Raw genomic sequence first — 14,293 nt, 5'->3', positions numbered from 1 at the left:
AACATAGTCGTGAGACTAAATAAAGCTCTTAAAAAAAAAAAAAAACAATAACAAAAAAAAAACAAACATGTATAACCAAAGCTGTGAAAACCATATATTTTAAGGTTGAGAAACTAGACCATAAGAATAGTTAAGATCCAGGAAGCTGCGAACTTCGGATACAGAATTGAAAAGACAACGCGAATCATTTGGTGGTGAAATTCTAAGTTTTGCAGGATAAAGAAGCGCAGGTTTAAGCTTTTTCTCATAGCATTCAGCCATCAAATCTTTAAACGCTCGGCGAGCTTTCATAACTTCAGGACTGAAATCTTCATAAAGACGCATTTGGAAATCTCGAACTTTAACCGAACCCAGACGACGGGCGGTTCGAATAAGGTGTTCTTTAAGGTGAACATAGTGAAAGCGTACAATTACAACTCGTGGTTTCGAGGGTAAAGATAACGAATTTCTAATTCTGTGCGCCCGATCCAATAATGGAGGATCATTTGGAAATTCTGAAGGTAACGCTTCTTTTAAAAGTTGGGCGAAAAACTTCACAGGATCTCCTTGTTCAGTGCCTTCTGGAATCCCAATCAAACGTAAGTTCTGTCTTCTAGAACAATTCTCAGAGTCAATGCTTTTCTGTTGGAGTATTTCCAAATGCTTAATTGCTAATGATAACTTCTTTTCCAAATCTGCAATTTTCAAGTCCCGCTTCTGAGCATCTTCTTGAAGAGTTGTAATTAATATTTGATGTTGCTTAACTTCTCGGTCAGTTTTATTCAAGGCTTCTTGGAATATCTCTATATCTTGTTTAAGAGATGTTCGGAGTTCTGCAAATTTTTCATTTATAAGCTCCAAAAACGATTCATGAGACATTTCAATTAGCTTAAGGTCAGACTTCTTTTTTGGACCATCGCCATTGTTATCGTTTCCAGCACCACGAGCTTTAGATCTTATAGCTCGTTCTGTACTCATTTCATAACAATTCACAGCACAACTTCCGAGATAAAATCAGAAAGGTAACAAAAATCTTCTGGTTTAAATAAAAATAGGTTAAATGAGGGTGGTCATGGGTTAAGAACAGTAAAGTTTATGGAGCGAACGCAAGAACGTACTCACTCCATGAGCGTCCCGTAGGTGTCTCCTATCTAGCTCTCTCTTGAAAGCATCCAGAGAATTGGCCTCCACTGCCTTCTGAGGCAGAGAATTCCACAGCTTCACAACTCTCTGAGTGAAAAGGTCCTTCCTCATCTCCGTTCTAAATGGCCCACCCCTTATTCTTAAACTGTGGCCCCTAGTTCGGGACTCCCCCAATATTGGGAACGTGTTTCCTGCCTCTAGCGTGTCCAATCTCTTAATAATCTTATATGTTTCAATAAGATCCCCTCTCATCCTTCTAAATTCCAGAGTATACAAGCCCAGTCGCTCCAGTCTTTCAACGTATGACAGTCCCGCCATTCCGGGAATTAACCTCGTGATCCTACGCTGCACTCCTTCAATAGCAAGAATGTCCTTCCTCAAGTTTGGAGACCAAAACTGCACACAATACTCCAGGTGTGGTCTCACTAGGGCCCTGTACAACTGCAGAAGGACCTCTTTGCTCCTATACTCAACTCCTCTTGTTATGAAGGCCAACATTCCATTGGCTTTCTTCACTGCCTGCTGTACCTGCATGCTTCCTTTCAGTGACTGATGCACTAGGACACCCACATCTCGTTGTACGTCCCCTTTTCCTAACTTGACACCATTCAGATAATATTCTGCCTTCCTATTCTTACTACCAAAGTGGATAACCTCACACTTACCCACATTAAATTGCATCTGCCATGCATCTGCCCACTCACACAACCTGTCCAAGTCACCCTGCAACCTCATAGCACCTTCCTCACAGTTCACACTGCCACCCAGCTTTGTATCATTTGCAAATTTGCTAATGTTACTTTTAATCCCTTCATCCAAGTCATTAATGTATATTGTAAATAGCTGCGGTCCCAGCACCGAGCCTTGGGGTACCCCACTAGTCACTGCCTGCCATTCTGAAAGGGACCCATTTATCCCCACTCTTTGCTTTTTCTCTGCCAACCAATTTTCTATCCATGTCAGTACCCTACCTCCAATACCATGTGCTCTAATTTTGCCCACTAATCTCCTATGTGGGACCTGCATTGAGTCACAGTGCCAAATTTCATACAGCAAACTCCAACAAAAAAAGTATTTTGTGACGTGCAGGAAGGATCCGCAGATGCTGGTTTACACTGAAGATAGACACAAAATACTGGCGTAACTCAGAGGATAACGCAGGATCTCTGGGGAAAAGGAATAGGTGACGTCTCGGGTCAAACCCCTTCTTCTTCAATGCTGAGGTATACACATTGAGTGGGAGACGAGGGCTAACTCCACTGTAAATCCTCAAAATCATGTTGCCCGGTCTTTTACATTCACCCGAGAGAGCAGCTAATAACTGGCTTAATGTTTCAACTGCAAAATCATCCTCGACGCAGGAGAGCTCCCCTTCAGTGCTGCAGAGGAATGCCTGCCAAGATTTTTGTGATCAATGATCTGGAATGGAATCTGAACCATCCTGACTCAGAGAGATTGTTATCCACTGAGCTATTGCTAATAACGATTAAAATTGATAAATTTGCATATACTTGTGTAACCTTAAATATATACTTACTATATTTATGCGAATAGAACTTTTAGCATTGTGCTCTCTGATACTAATACATAAAACGTGTATATATAGAGCGTGTAGTCAAACAAGCCATTTTCATGTAATAATTTTGATGCTTGGACTGGCAGTAGGAACAATAACATACAATAACAATAACATTGTCCCTAGTGGGTGTAGGATAGTGTTAATGTACGGGGATCGCTGGGTGGCGCGGACTTGGTGGGCCGAAAAGGCCTGTTTCCACGCTGTATATATATGATGATGATGATGATTATGGGTATCAAAATTTCCTTGAAGGTCAAATTTACCAACAGGCATTTGCACATCCTGTAGTCATGGAGATTGCTATTTTTGCACATATTCACTGCTCTGACACTTAACGTAAAACAGGAGCTCAACAGGCAGATTGAAAGGTGCCACAGATTTTCAATTGGCATCACCTTGGTGCTTGGAAATGCTCAGAAGCAAACATTCCTCTAATCATTTAAATCTGTTTTAAAATTAATTATTTTTTCTTTTCATCTGCACCAAAGAGAAATCATTACTATTTAGATGCAATTGAACTTGAGTAATTCAAAGGGTTAATACCATAACAATATAAAGCAAACATGCTATGCTGGACTTTAGCATTCATAGGAGTGACGCAGGTGTACAGAGCAATTATTAAACCTATGAAATGCTGAAATAGAGCAAAGGGCTTCATGGAGATTCTTGTTGCAGCCACTACCCATGCTAACTAAAATGGATTTGTGTATGAAAAGCACACGAGAGTGACTTATTAAGGATAGCAAAAGTTTAAACTATGTAAGTACTACCTAAAAACCTGCTGTTTTAAAAACCAAAGTTTTCAAAATAATGCATGTCAATTATTGTACGGTTTATTCCCGAGCAACAACTTACTTGTGAATTTAACTTTTATCTGTATTATTACCTGAACTCCAAACTTCCAAACCATTCTACGAAAGGTTTGAGTGATGGTATTGAAGCAGGCGTTGAATTATAGTGCGTACTTTATAAGAATTCACAAATGAAAGTGAACACAGGAAATGCCTGGAATGTGAGACTACAAGCAGAAGTTACAGATATCTACTCTTCCCCACCCTGTTACACAATGCCAATTGTATGAAACCATAAGACTAGGAATAGGCTGCTCAACACCTAACATTCCACCATTCAATTTGATTATGGCCGATCTGCGTCTTTACTGCAAATGCCCTCCTTGGCTACACAAACCTGGCTACCTTGCCAAACTTATTAAGTTTAGCTTTTAATTTTTTTAGACCTGCAAAGGCTTTTCAAGGGACTGGTTCCAGACTTTTATTATCCGTTTATATTCATCTGAGAGTTTTTTTGCGTCAGGTAAACTATTCTTGTTACTACTTTTTTTCAGCTTTTTTTAACATGGGACTGTCACTTTTCTTTTTATTAATTGATCACATATTCACAAAGCAGCACCTCTCGTTGGTAAACTGCTGGAATCAGTCACTCCTTGGTGTCGTTGGAAGGGGAGTTTCCTTTAAGACTGCAGCAAAAACAGCCTGTAGCTAAATGTAATGACCATAAATAGTTAGGTTTCGTTTATTGTACAGTGAAAAGTTTTGTTTTGTGTTTTTTAGTTTAGTTTAGAGATACAGCAGGGAAACAGGCTCTTTGGCCCACTGAGTCTGCACCGACCACCGATCCGGGCACACTAGCAGTATCCTACACACTACAGACAATTTATAAATTTTACAGTGTGCTAGCTAGCCAGCAGAAATAGAGCGCAACAAAATGATTTTCAATGTACCTTGGTATATGATATTTGTGAAATATTTGAGAATGTATAAGAGGTTTTATGAAGTGAGGTGTTTTTTAAGGCTGTCATTTCATTGATCCACTACCATGGTTTCAATCCTACAGTTTACTTGGATGCTTTGCTCCGAATTTTATGGTTAATTTAGAGAGCTACCTGGCAAATATTGGCAGCTGTAACTGTACTAACGCATACCTAAATTAGTGTAAATTCATAAAATACTAGATCTTAATTGATTCAATTTAGGTTCAGACACAACCTTAAACTCTGTGGAAGACCCACAACAAAATTTAAATGTTGTGATTGCATAGGAAATCAAAATAATTTGCTTGAAATAGAGATGTACAATAGGCATGGGTTTAGGTCATTACATTTTTACTGATTGAACAATAAACAATACATCATTGTAGATCTGGTCTAATTTTAATTTCCTGCTGTCAAACACAGAGGAACACCCCTCTCCCTACCCCACAACAGTATTTCTGGAATCTGCTACTCATTTAAGCTTAGTGCTGCCACTTGCTCCATGTTGCCTCTTGTTGAAACAAGTAGCATTAACCTGGCCAATTAAAACTAATCTCCAACGAAATCTTGTGAAGGAAGGAACTGCAGATGCTGGTTTAAACTGAAGATTGACACAAAAAGCTGGAGTAACTCAGCGGGACAGGCAGCATCTCTGGAGAGAAGGAATGGGTGAGGATTTGGGTGGAGAGCTTTCGGCTCGAAGGGCCGAATGGCCTACTCCTGCACCTATTTTCTATGTTTCTATGTTTCAGAACTGAAACGTCACCCATTCGTTCTCTCCAGAGATACTGCCCATCCCGCTGCTTTACTCCAGCATTTTGTGTCCATCCACCGAGATCTTCCTAGAAATAGAAAAATGGATGCAAATCCAGGTGTGGGGTACATGGTGGGGGATGGGGGGAGAAGCATTCCATTTTAAACTTTAGAATTGTGGAATCATCAAAATAATGCTATCCAGCTATCCTTCCTCTTGGTCCGTAGCTTTGCAGATTACGGCTCCTCGTGTACATCAAGGAACTCTTTAGATGCATGAAGTTTCCTGGCTCCACCATATAATTAGTCACTGAGCAACAGATTGCCACTGCCCACCTGATGTAAAAACCTCAACAAAACTCCTCCCTAATCCTTTTAAACACCTGTATGTTTATGAAATTTCCACTGTGGAAAATAGGCTCCTATCCTTTTTACCTAGGCCTCCAGTAGTTATATACCCCAATAAAATCCTCCATTATTCTTGTCTGCTCCATTAAAAACAATTCCAACCGCTCCGCTCATTCCTCTTGGCAATAGTTCTCCTGGTTGAGAAATATTTCCCTGTCCACTAACTTTTAATTCATTAAATGACATTGAATGCATTGAGAGATGTTTGTGCCCGTGTGTGTGTGTGTGTGTGTGTGAGTGTGTCGATATCTGTGTAACTGTGTTTTTTGGGGGGAGCAAGTTGAAGAAAATTAGGTTTGAGAAAATGAATAACATCATGCTGAAATTAGATCAATCAATCATACTACTTTTCTCTGTCTTTTTAGAGAGATTTCCATGGGAACTGGAAAAACGACACATTATAATTTTATTTAAATGTGCATATTTGAAATCACTTACCAATAGCCTCCTCCCTGTCACAGAAGAAAGAGGCAGAGTGAAGTGTGATGTGGCCATCTAGAAGCATGTTAAAGGTACGATAGCTACTTGTCTTGAATGATGTCTGTTCACAAGTGAGAATTCTCCAGCATTTCACGCACAGCATGGTATTAAGAATGACATTGGGCAACATCAAGATTTCTTAAAGAGACAGGCTAGATTTTATTCAGGAAACATGCCAACGTTCTTCATTTTTAGAACGTTATCGGAATTTGTCCAAAACAAACAGAACTGGGTAATTTTTGGAACTCACTCCCACCCACTGTACCCTCCTTTAGTAAGTGCTATTAGTTGCCATGGTAATGAAGATGAATGCAAGCCTGGTTACTGTCAAAAGCTGTTTCGGAAATTGTTTTTTTCATTTCATTTGAAAGCATCAACTATTTTACAGATGCCCATGGAGTTTTAAAAAAAAATCAGGATATCTGCTGGATTATTAATACATTACATTTCTTTCCATTTCTTTCCATTTAGTGTGAGTATCCAGCATGGATTCAGCAGGAATAACACAGCAAAGAGCAACATCAGCGTGAGATGTTTGCAAGCAGTAAAAGCACTGTGAAACAGATTGGTGCAGTGAAAATGGATGATGCTCACAGTGATAATAGGGATCATGATCTCCCTCAACATGACAATGACGATTCAGAGAGAGAAGGAAAAAAGCATGTTCCCATCCGTAGGAATTCTCGATTTTATCGATCAATGAGGAAGAAACGACAAACCAATAGACAGCCTGAAACAGCACCACGGCCAACTGACAGTAAGTTACTGAGATATATGAAGTCCTTAAAAGTTGTGCAGGAATGGACTCCGTCTTGACGTTTTCTCACAGTTACTTACTCAGACATTACTTTAACATTTAGTACATTCCACGCCTTCACAGCCAGGGATCGGTCTGTTTTTTACTTTTGGTATATTTTCCCCCTCAGTTTACATTAGGATGAGCATCCGTGGGCACCAGCTTAATGTTTGGCACTTTGTTCATTATTTAGTTGAGTTTAGTTTATTGTCACGTGTGCCGAGGTACAGTGAAAAACTTTTGTTGAGTGCTAACCAGTCAGCTTCATCTCTGATGGTGGACATTCAATGAGCAAGATACTTGGCCATGGAATGTCAGGAGGATTTTGAATGTTGTTCTCACTTGCTTGGCAATCGCAAGTGAGGACCCTCCCGAGCTTAGGGCACTTTCCATTCATTATGATACTCAGCCATCGACACAACTGAGAATGTCTAATTCCAGGCAGAATAAGGACTGAACTTCCCAATTTGTGCCACGTGGGATTGTGCCGTGATTGATGGAGCAATTGTTGAATTTATGACAATAATTAAAACAACAATGTCTTGTGCTGCCAGACCAGTCATTATGGAACAGATTTTACACCACTATTTCTATTTCATGTTGTTCAGAACATTAACCAGTCACATTATAATTGGTGAGAGAGAAACAGAACATCAGCCACTATTTTTGTTGTTGTGAAGTCGCTTCACAAGTGATATGGTAACATCCTTGTGACGCAGGAATGTGCTGGGAAGGGACTTGTGCCATTGCTTTGCAGGGTTTAGTAAACATAGGAAAAAGGTTTGACAACCATTTTCTCAGTTTTTTGCCTGTGGAAGAATCAATTACCTAAAGGGTTACTGCTCACACTGAAAACACTTCCAGTGCATAAATCTATCTGTCTACTCTACCAAGCAGCACCTCCAATGTTTTTCATTCAGAATCCAGAACTCAGACCCACCGTACTATTCAGGTAAGAGAATGGGTTTAAACACAGTGTCTATCTGTTAGCATTTCACCGAAAAATGATTCCAGTTTTTCCTTTTTCTATGCTTAATGCACTTTTAAAAATTGGGCAAGTCGGCTTATTATTTGTTATTTTTTCTAAGTAAATTGGGAATGAAATGTATGTTGTAAAATCTACAAAGCAGCAAAAAAAAATTGTTCAAAAGCTGCAACATGATGTGGTTCATCAGTGCATGTGAAATATTGTACAGAATAGTGACAGATAAGGAGCATTTGGTTACGGATGATCAAGTACGTCAAGTATCAATGGTTATCTGGCACTGAGTGAATCAACTGGCTGTTCTTTATTTCTGAGTTGGACAACAGGCAATGCAGCCACATGATGCATCACAAATTCGCACACCTTCCTCCCTTCCACCATCTTCTAGTTGATATGGAAGCTCTTTAAGAAAGGGGTAGCGAAGTGTAGCTGTTTACACTCTCTCTCCCTTGCATTTGTTGGGTTAGCCACAGTTGAGGTTGATTCACAGAACAGTGATCAGTTAATTCGATAAAAGATCAAACCTGGGATCACCATCATTTCAATAATAATCGCAACAAATGCTGCATTTATGAACTAAATAACTAAAAGAGCTAATTCATGAATTTAGTAATTGCAGTCAATGTTATTTCTTTCATGTGTGTGTGTAATATACATATTGTGTGTAATATAGAGAATCTGTGTAATATATAGAATTGGAATGAGATCGTTGCCAGGCTTATGTAATAAGTGAGACCACAGAACCATGTAAATCCTTTTTGGTTAACAATTTTAAATGCACACAAACCCATTAGAACCCCAAACTGGGTTATTACTTCTAATACTTAAGATTTTTTTTAAAAACAAACAAATCTCTTATGATATTTGACATGGCAAGTCAAGAGGACAGTTAGGTTAATGTCAGTACGGAAAATGTTAGATGAAAGATGTTGCATTTTCCAGGTTGATAATTTTGCATAATAATTTAATCATAAAAACTCAATAAGAAATCCATATCAGGATAACCCATTCAAGTAATTAATGAATTTGAATGAATAAATTAAATTGGTGAAAAATACAATGAACTAAAGTATGTTGGAAAGGAAAATAGTGTGAAAATTAAAATGGTTTTGTCTGAAGTTTTCTATTTAAGTAATAATAAGGAACGTGGTGGGAAAAATAATTCTGGTTTTGTATGAAGTTTTCTATTTGAGTTGGATATAGTTCTTAGGGCTAATGGAATCAAGGGATATGGGGAGAAAGCAGGAATGGGGTACTGATTCTGGATAATCAGCCATGGTCATATTGAATAGCGGTGCTGGCTCGAATTGCCTATTCTTGCACCAATCTTCCATGTTTTTAAGTATTAATACTTAAAAATGGGAATGAACGTAGCAGGGAAAAAAAACAGTTGCAGAATACAGGGTACATGTTTCAATAATAGCTTTTTCCTCAATTCATGAATGTGACATCCATTCCTTTGTATCCTGTTATCGGTGTACATCAGTTGGCTCATCCTTCTAAACTCCAGCAAGTACAGGCAGTCAAAAGCTCATTATACGTTAACCCCAGTCTGAAATGGGTCTCGACCCGAAACGTCACCCATTCCTTCTCTCCTGAGATGCTGCCTGACCTGCTGAGTTACTCCAGCATTTTATGAATAAATACCTTCAATTTGTACCAGCATCTGCAGTTGTTTTCTTATACGTTAACCCAATCATCCATGGGATCATTCTTGTAAACCTCCCCTGGCCCCTCTCCAATGCCAGTGCATCCATCGTCAGATATGGGGCCCAAAACTTTTCACACTACTCCATAAGCAGAGGCAGGCACCCTAACCCGCAACAATCCCACTACACACACAGATACATACACACAAACGCACACGCACACACAGACACACGCACGCACATGCACAGACACAGACGCATGTGCACGCCTACATCTAGAAAGTTATCACATGTGTGCATTGATTCCCCCAGTTGGTGTGGACCAGATGGCGGTCAGTCTGGCCTCCTTCAATAATTGCTTACAGCAGTGAAGTGGCGCAGTCACTTGGTGGAGACTGAGCCTTAGGAAGCGATCCCATCAAAACCCTGATGATTGTTTGCAACCTTATGCTCTCATGAGCTGCTTTTAAATTTCTCTGACAATCAGAACCATTTAAGAACAGTTCAAACAAATTAAAATATTTTTAAAACTTTATTTTAAAAGGTGAAGAAAATAAATTAGAAACATCTTTCAGATTTTAAGTGATAAAATGTAATGAAAAAAAACATGAATAAAAATAAGGACAAATAAATCAAAGCACTTTCCTCATTTACCTTTTCAATCATGGGCAGCAGCCTCATTGAAATGAATGGTCAGGCTGTATTGACCAGAAACAACTGCTGTAATGCAGAGGGGCTGGATGATGTGCATTTAGCCCCTGAGAAAATCTGTGCTCAACTCCTGAAATCATTAGTGAGGATGCAAGTAATCAAAAACATAGACATCAACCTTTTGATCACATCTGAGTCCTGCAGTACATTGTGCAGACTCAGAACTGACAAAGGAACTGACATCACCTCACAGTGCTAAGGATGTGGGTTCAGTCCTGACCTCAGCACTGTTTGTGTGGAGTTGCGCAGTTTGCAAGTTTTTCATGTGACGGCATAGGTTTCCTCCAAGTGCTCCGGTCTTCTCCCACAATCCAAAGTTGTGTGGGTTAACATAGACATAGAAACATAGAAAATAGGTGCAGGAGTAGGCCATTTGGCCCTTCGAGCCAGCACCGCCATTCAATATGATCATGGCTGATCAGCTAAAATCAGTACCCCGTTCCTGCTTTTTCCCCATATCCCTTGATTCCTTTAGCCCTAAGAGCTAAATCTAACTCTCTCTTGAAAACATCCAGTGACTTGGCCTCCACTGCCTTCTGTGGCAGAGAATTCCACAGATTCACAACTTGGCATGTGAATCGGACATTGCAAATTGTCTCTTATGTATAGTTGGTCCAGACTCAGTGGGCCGAAAGGCCTGTTTCCATGAAGTGAGCAGGTGGTTATGTGGATCTGCCGGTTGAAGATTGGTACATTTCGGCCCAGTCTGGATGTTTCTTTGTGCCCTTTCAGGAAAAGGCAAATCTAAAGACTTGTATGTCATACTTCTGCTGCTGAAAGTTTATAAGTGCAAGCCCTATCAATGGTTTTCACTGAAATGTAAACATCAGAAGCTGGAAACATTAAGAGGTTTCCATTAAGGCAGTTTCAAAAGAAAGAGCAACAGAGTTAATGTTTCAGCTCGAAGGAACTTCAGAACTGAGAAGGAGAGAGGCAAGTTAGTTTTAAATGGCAAAGTTGGTGAGGAAGGGATGAAAGGGACAAAGGGAATATTTCTGACAGAGCGGCCAGTGTTGCCATGGAGATAAGCTGCCGTTGAGGTTACCTTGTTGATAGGTTGATTTAGACTTTAGACTTTAGAGATGCAGCATGGAAACAGGCCCTTTGACTCACCAAGTCCACGCTGACCAGCAATCACCCCGTACACTAACACTATCCTACACCCTAGGCAAAATTCAACCAAATCCATTAACCTGCACGTCTTTGGCACGTGGGAGGAAACTTAAGCACTCAGAGAAAACCCACGCGGTCACAGGGAGAACGTACAAACTCCATACAGACAGCTTCTGTAGTCAGGATCAAACCCCGTTCCCTGGCACTGCAAGGCAGTAACCTTACCGCTGCACCACTGAGCACCCACTGCACTTGTTGAGGACAGTTAGAGGGAGGAAATGTTAAGAAAGGACCTAAAAGCGCTGAGATGAGGGCAGTTACACAGAATGTGGGCTTGAAAAAGAAAGGAATATAAAAATGTTGAAATGCAGAGTTGCAGGAAAAGTGTGGCAGGTCAGGCGACATTAGTGGAGAGAGAAAGCCTGGACTAATAGATAGACACAAAATGCTGGAGTAATTCAACGGGACAGGCAGCATCTCTGGAGAGAAGGAATGGGTGGTGTTTCTTCTTCAGTACTGAAGACCCTTCTTCAGTAACCCAAGCTTGAGCTAATATTGAGGATGGATGACCTGCAGTAGAACAGGTATCAGTAGAGAAATGAGTTATCTCAAACTGTAGAATTTGATATTGAGTCTGGGAGGTTGCAATGTGCCCAGACGGAAAATTAAGTGCTTTTGCTTAAGATTACATAGTGCCTCATTATAACTGCCATATTTAGGACTTTAATTCCCATTCCCATTCCCAATCTGTCATCGCCGTCTGTAGTCCATGTTTCAGAATTGGCCAGTTCTGTTTTACATGTTGTAATATTAACGTTGTTTTTCTCTGCCCATGAACAGTGTCAGATATACTGGACATTTCCTGCAGATCTGACCTGCATTTCACAGTTTTTACAAATTCCTTCGTTTGCTTTCATTCTCTCAAACTTCTCTCATTAATCTTGCAACTAGAATGCTGCCTAGATTAGAGGTATTAGCTAGAAGGAAGAGGTTGGACAAACTTGGATTGTTTTCTCTGGAGCGTCGGAGGTAAAGGGAAGACCGGATGGAAGTGTATCAAATTTCGGCACGGTGGCGCAGGGGTAGAGTTGCTGCCTTACAGCGAATGCAGCGCTGGAGACTCAGGTTCGATCCTGACTACAGGCGCCGTCTGTACGGAGTTTGTATGTTCTCCCCGTGACCTGCGTGGGTTTTCTCTGAGATCTTCGGTTTCCTCCCCCACTCCAATGACGTACAGGTATGTAGGTTAATTGGCTGGGCAAATGTAATTTTTTTTAAAAAAATGTCCCTAGTGGGTGTAGGATAGTGTAATGTGCGGGGATCGCTGGGCTTTCTGCGCTGTATCTCTAAATCTAATTTTTTTTTTAAATGAGACGAAAAGATAGGGTAGAGGGTCAGAAACCTTTTCCCAGAGTGATAAATGTCAAAAACTAGTGGTCTTTGATTTAGTTGAGAGAGCAAAGTTTAAAGGAGATGTGCGGGGCAAGTTTTTATAAAGAGATTGGTGAGTGCCTGGAACACCTTATCAGGGGTTGTGATGGAGGCAGATACGATCATGGCATTCAAAAACCTTTCAGATGGGCACATTGATATTGCAGGTACTGGAGGGGTATGGATAATGTGCAGGCAGAAGTGATTAGTTTAACTTAGCATCATATTTGGCACAGATATTGTGGGCTGAAAAGCCTGTTATTGTTTTATGTTCTATGTTCAGATGGATTCATTGACAATGTATCACTATGGTAACTCTGGCTCCAAGAATAGGAAAGCCTGTCTATCCCTCTCCCATCCTCTCCACAACCTAACACCCATCTATCTCTTCCCTTTTCTAGTTCTGATGAAGGGTCTTCATCCTGCAACCTATACACTGTTCATGTTTCTCTGATCTGCCAAGTGTGTCCAGTGTTTTCTTTTTTTCATTCCGGATTTCTAGTATTTGCATTTTTTTTAATGTATTAATGTTTTCAGTGATTGAAATTAAATTTTGGATGTAAGCATTGGTGCATAGGATGTGATCTCCAAATCATACTGTAGAGTGATGTGCTGAATTATTGCAATAGATTTTGATTGTATTTGTACTATCAGCTAATAACAGATTGATGGAGATTTACATCGGAGGCTGAGATTGTGTTGCTCCATGACTAACCACAAAAACAAAAAATAACTTGAGCTGATTGAAAACCACTACATAAAGCTGGGGATGGACTTAAATTGTGAGGAATATGGTACAAAAAGAGCAACCTGAGCCCATGGAAAATAACATTTTTTACAATATTAGTGATGGGAATAGGAATACTGTTTTGAAGCACAGATATAAGGGATGAATGTATAATTCAAAAAATGATATCTCTCACAGAAAAAAAAAGATGAGCTCATTGAGATTCAACCTCTCTCCTCTTTTCATACAATTTATTTCTTCTCCCTTCCTGCTTTACTGCATTGATGTCTTGCTGAGAAACATTTCAATGTATAACATTACTCATCCAATACTTTGTCCAAATGCTCATTATTAATACATAAACCTGGACAGTGAATGCTGTAGATTTAATTATACTGATGCAATCTAGTCTGCCTCAGTCTTGTCTTTACACAATATTCATGCAATGGGTAGCAGCTCTGCATTTTGTCATTTTCTTGGAATTATAGAGAATCTATATTTACAATACAATTCCCTAAAAAATGTTGGGGTTTTTTGACATACCATGATGGTAAAGTACTAGATCTTTGTTTGTGTAAAATACAATGCCTTAATAAGAGCATCTAAATCAATTAGACATTAGACAATTTCAGAATCTTTATTGGTATTCTATGGATTGTAAGACAGAAAATTACTTATAAAGTTAACATGTGGGGCTAAGGTCAGGAGTGTGCCTTGGGGAACGATAAAAATCATCAGCTTCTGTGAAATAACAAAATCTATCAAGAT

The 14,293-nt window shown here is 39.7% G+C and overlaps 1 protein-coding gene across 3 annotated transcripts in view; it reads left to right on the top strand.

The window, feature by feature from the left end:
• Nucleotides 1-3,336: 3,336 nt before the first annotated feature.
• The window catches only part of ngef (neuronal guanine nucleotide exchange factor), a 69,262-nt gene continuing 58,305 nt past the window's right edge, over nucleotides 3,337-14,293 (top strand). The window contains exons 1-3 of one of the 3 annotated variants that reach the window (XM_078410799.1): nucleotides 3,337-3,460; nucleotides 5,999-6,145; nucleotides 6,585-6,870. In XM_078410799.1, coding sequence (XP_078266925.1) covers nucleotides 6,645-6,870 — 226 coding nt within the window. In that variant the 5' untranslated portion in view covers nucleotides 3,337-3,460; nucleotides 5,999-6,145; nucleotides 6,585-6,644. Of the gene's footprint in view, nucleotides 3,461-5,998; nucleotides 6,146-6,584; nucleotides 6,871-7,574; nucleotides 7,862-14,293 lie in introns of those variants that run through there. The other 2 variants (XM_078410803.1, XM_078410800.1) reach the window with 2 other exon arrangements.

This window comes from Rhinoraja longicauda, chromosome 13, assembly GCF_053455715.1.
Source record: "Rhinoraja longicauda isolate Sanriku21f chromosome 13, sRhiLon1.1, whole genome shotgun sequence".
NCBI classification, from domain to species: Eukaryota; Metazoa; Chordata; class Chondrichthyes; order Rajiformes; family Arhynchobatidae; genus Rhinoraja; species Rhinoraja longicauda.
The sequence above is the reverse complement of the archived record's forward strand: the minus strand, read 5'-3'. Positions and strand labels throughout refer to the sequence as shown.